This window comes from Oryza brachyantha, chromosome 7, assembly GCF_000231095.2.
Source record: "Oryza brachyantha chromosome 7, ObraRS2, whole genome shotgun sequence".
In the NCBI taxonomy this organism is placed as follows: Eukaryota; Viridiplantae; Streptophyta; class Magnoliopsida; order Poales; family Poaceae; genus Oryza; species Oryza brachyantha.
In genome coordinates this window covers 11174223-11178464 of record NC_023169.2, presented here as the reverse complement: position 1 = coordinate 11178464, position 4242 = coordinate 11174223, and the positions used below count along the sequence as shown (strand labels likewise).

The following is a 4242-nucleotide window of genomic DNA, read 5'->3' as shown; positions in this document are numbered from 1 at the left end:
ATATAGCATTCACTATATTTTTATTTATTTGAACTTTATATATGGCTATCTTTTTAACATAGATTTTTTCTAAATTTTCTACGTACGCTTATCGAATTACTGGATGACATTTTTTTGCAAAAAAATTTTTATAAAGAAGTTTATCATATTACCTAGCTAACTTCATTGTTCATGAAATAGTTGTCGTAAAAATCAAATAATATTTCATCTAAACACTGAAAAGAACTTAGCCATATATATAATATACTAAAAACTTCATTGTGACCAGTTTGAAACAGAGTAAACGGATGAATTTTGTAAATATTAAACCAATTACGGACGAAAAATCCTGTAGAATTCCCTGATTTGAAATCTAGAAGAACGATTTGAATTCTATGGCTCTTTTCATCCTTTGCGAAAAAGCATCTTTTTAGATATTATTTTATTCACCCTCAAAGGAGGGCAGTAAAGTAATAATTTGGATGGTCAAATAACTGGGATAATATATGGCTACTGCCATGTAGACATTATTGTAAGCTTACAAAAATTCCAATATATGTTCGGTACACCATAGAAAACATTACTGAGGCTAACTGCAACAAGATGGGAGATGAAAATATATAGGACAGACTTAAAACAATCACTAGCTTCTAAATATTCAGCTCAAGAAATAGAAGTTCACAGTGCCAACCCAACTATACACTGCTAGCTTTAGGCCACTGAGAAAATGGTAGAAACTCATAAAACGTTATCTTTCCAATGCAAATGGTTCGTTCAACCGAATCAAGACTCGGATCGGATGGATTCACTGGCATGAGATAGTCTGACTCTCCTCCCCCTCAGACAACCCAGAAGTGATGCTTTGGTGACAGGCAGGGGGGGTCTTGAGACCACGAAGCAGTAAGTGTTAGGGGACTGAAGCTAACAACTGCATCCCGCAGCCTGTGCCTGGGACTGGGATGAGTTGGCGTTGCTCGACTTCAAGTTCACATCAACCATGTCTTCCTGCTTTGCTGATGACAGGGTCTCCATTCCAGGAAGTGCAGCGGCGATCTTACGGAATAGCGCCTGATCAAGAAGATAAAATGTGTCAGAAATAATCATATGTACAAAACCAATAACATTTCATCATATTCCAAATAAACAAGTATTTTGAACTTTGAGAAAAATTACCAGCTCTACAACCATGCTAATCCAATGTGAAACTAACTTTTAATGAACAAAGGGTATGCAAGAAATTTCTATCTCTGCATACCTTAATGTTAAAACCGGCTTTAGCACTGGTTTCGATGAACATCACACCGAGATCTTTTGCCTTGCCCTCCCCTTCCTCAATGGAGACTTGCCTGTTCCATGGGAAAGTACATGAGTTTAGCACAATATTGAGAGCAACTGTGTTTAATCTAATGTAGCAAAAGCAGGAATTACGAGCCCTCCAGCTCGAAAGCATCAATAGCAAAATGCCATGCTAGCTTAAACTATCATCGAAAATATATTAAAGAGCACAGAAATTGCAGACAAGAAATGTAAAGTTTTGGCCATACACATTTTATTCCAAAATTCACATACCAGAACACAACTGACTTTAAGATATGCTGTTGCTTCATGAACACAAGGGAGGTCATATGGTCACAGGCATGTCAGCACAGGTCCACATTTATCAGACACTCACAATACATGTCATTATTTTGAATAACAAACTTTGAGCTGGACCCAACTCAAATTCTAAGGTAGCAAGTCTTGTATTAAATTATTGTGCTGTTCAATCATGGTATAACTAAATAATATCAGAAGTCACAAGCGATTCTATCTTACATAACAAGATCTGCATTTTTTTTGGCTAAACACCATCAACACACAAAAAACATCTAGAGAAATAAAGTTGTCATCATACAGAAATATATGGTCAGCGAATGGTAACTTGTGAAGGCAGCAGATTTTGCGCTAAATAGTAAACTCACTGATCTTGGTAGGATGAATTCCAGAAGCTACCATGCAGGCATATGATGAACAATACCGACATAATGCATAAACTAGGGCTTTCAAATGAAACTACTGCAAAATAAAATTTACTACCTAACATTTGGCAGGACAAAGAGGATCATGTCATAAATAACAGCCAAAATCCATCAGATAAGCAAGACAAAAGGAAAATGCTACAAACAAGGAAAATGTCTGAACTCCATTCACCTCTTGTCAACAAGATCAGTTTTGTTCCCAACCAGCACAATGATAACATCACTGCCCCTCTCGGTTCTGACTTCCTCTATCCATTTCGAAGTGTTTAGGAAAGACTGTCTGCCTACAGCATGAAAATAAAATTTAAGGGAGGAGGCAGGAGAGAAGGAACTTTTATAATGCAGAAATAACTAAAAATGATGTTGCTATTAATTTGTGAGCATGTGCCATCAAATTTGCTTGGGTCTGGTGCATCCTTGCTAGTTGAAGAGCAGTTAGTGAGAAAATGCATGCTACATGTGCGTGCACAGGGATATAGACAGAGAGCATACTCGCAACATCATATACGATGACAGCAACGGAAGAGTCTCTGATATAGCTTGGAATCAAACTTCTGAATCTTTCCTGACCAGCTGTATCCCTGTAAGAAAACACACACACAAAATACATAAGAAATGACAGCAGATTTTCAAGGAATGGAACAGCTAAATGGAATTGTAGTGAAAGATGCCACAATACCAGAGTTGGAGCCTGACAGTCCTATCTTCAAGGTACATTGTCTTTGACAGGAAGTCAATACCAATTGTAGCCTGTGCAAAGAATAAAAAATGAGAACATAATTATCTGATAAGAAAAATAATTAAAACTGAAGAATTATACTCGGAAAACAAATCATTTAAAATGAGCATGTAAATGTAAGAGCGCCATCATTATGGCTCCCACCGCTATACAGAATAGCAACAGCCCTCATCAGGAACAACATCCTATTTACATATCAAAAGGTTTTCGGGAATCATTCCGAATACGGAATGTGGTACAATAATGCAAACGGAAAGCATGGCGTAGGAGCCCCCGCCACAAGGCATGGGCAATCCCGGTAGCAAATTGCAACCCGAGATCATGAACAGCGAATTCCACGACGCCCTGGAGCTGGATCAAACCGTTTGCACGAGGATCGTATCCGATCACTATCTCACAAGGGTCTCAAGCATCCAAAAGACCAATCCATTCCCGCTGAAACCTTGACGTCAACGACCCTATAGAGATTTATTCACATGGCTGCGCTGGGATCCAGCCACGTCCGCGATGGAGGATCGATTCCTCAGAACTCAACGCCAACCAGATCACACCAAAAACCCAAGTACACGAGATGTGCTGAGTCAACTCTTCTCTCGCAAAGGATCAGGGCTAGTCTCCCATTTCCAAACACACCATCAACACCCCGTCGCGGATCCAATTCCATCCACCACCACCACCGTCAGGCTCAGATCGATCCCCTCGCAAGGCGCGGGCGGCCGGCCAGGCGCCGGATCTGGCCCCTCGATCAGATCCAACCCCCAACCCAGAACCGACAGGAGCAGGCGGCGGCGAAACCGAGAGAGAGACAGAGAGAGATCGGAGTGGGGAAGAGAGCAGGAGGGCGAGGGCGCACCTGGTAGGTGTTGTCGAACTTGTCGTACATGAAGCGGGTGATGATGCTGGTCTTGCCGACGGACTGGTCGCCGAGGAACACCAGCTTGTACTTGGCGAGCGCCGAGACGGGGGCCATCTCGCGACCTCTTTTCCCTTCCTCCGGGCGCGCGGGCGGCGATGTTAGGTCGTCGGCGGGCGGGGGGGCGCGGGATCCGGCGGGGCGGATCGAGAGGGAGCGAGAAGGAAGGGGGGGGAGGAAGGGGGATCTCGCGCGTTATGGGGGGTGGGTGCCCTTGCCTCTCGCGCTGAACGGAAGGAAGGCCGAACGATACGGAGCTCCGCTTCTCTTCTCCGCGTGGGGGTGTGTTGTGTTGTGTGCTGCGCGCCCGCAAATGGCGTTCCTCTACACTATTCTTTTCGAGATTGGTGCCTCGCGGCCTGCCGGTTATTAGCGCCGCCCGCCGAGGGTGGTGGTGGTGGTGGAACTGGAACGGGAAGGAGAAGAGGCCCGTTTTGCCTTTTTTTTTTATTATTATTGGAAGAGAAGCCGGCTTCGCTTGGACGTGGGTGGGCTGGAGGGGTAGTTTTTAAATCTAAGAAAGAAAAAAATATATAGAAATGGGATAGAAATCTAAGGATAATAGCCCCTCTGATAAATATGAGAAAATTAAT

At 43.0% G+C, this 4242-nt stretch overlaps 1 protein-coding gene across 1 annotated transcript; it reads right to left on the bottom strand.

Moving 5' to 3' along the window:
- Window positions 1-461: 461 nt before the first annotated feature.
- Window positions 462-4042, bottom strand: LOC102716144 (ras-related protein RABH1b). The gene is made up of 6 exons (XM_006657660.3): window positions 3590-4042; window positions 2677-2747; window positions 2490-2578; window positions 2170-2281; window positions 1235-1325; window positions 462-1047 (listed from the first exon to the last, which is right to left on the bottom strand). Exons 1-6 carry the CDS (start codon window positions 3704-3706, stop codon window positions 901-903), a joined length of 627 nt encoding a protein of 208 aa, XP_006657723.1. The 5' UTR covers window positions 3707-4042; the 3' UTR covers window positions 462-900.
- Between the last annotated feature and the right edge of the window lie 200 nt (window positions 4043-4242).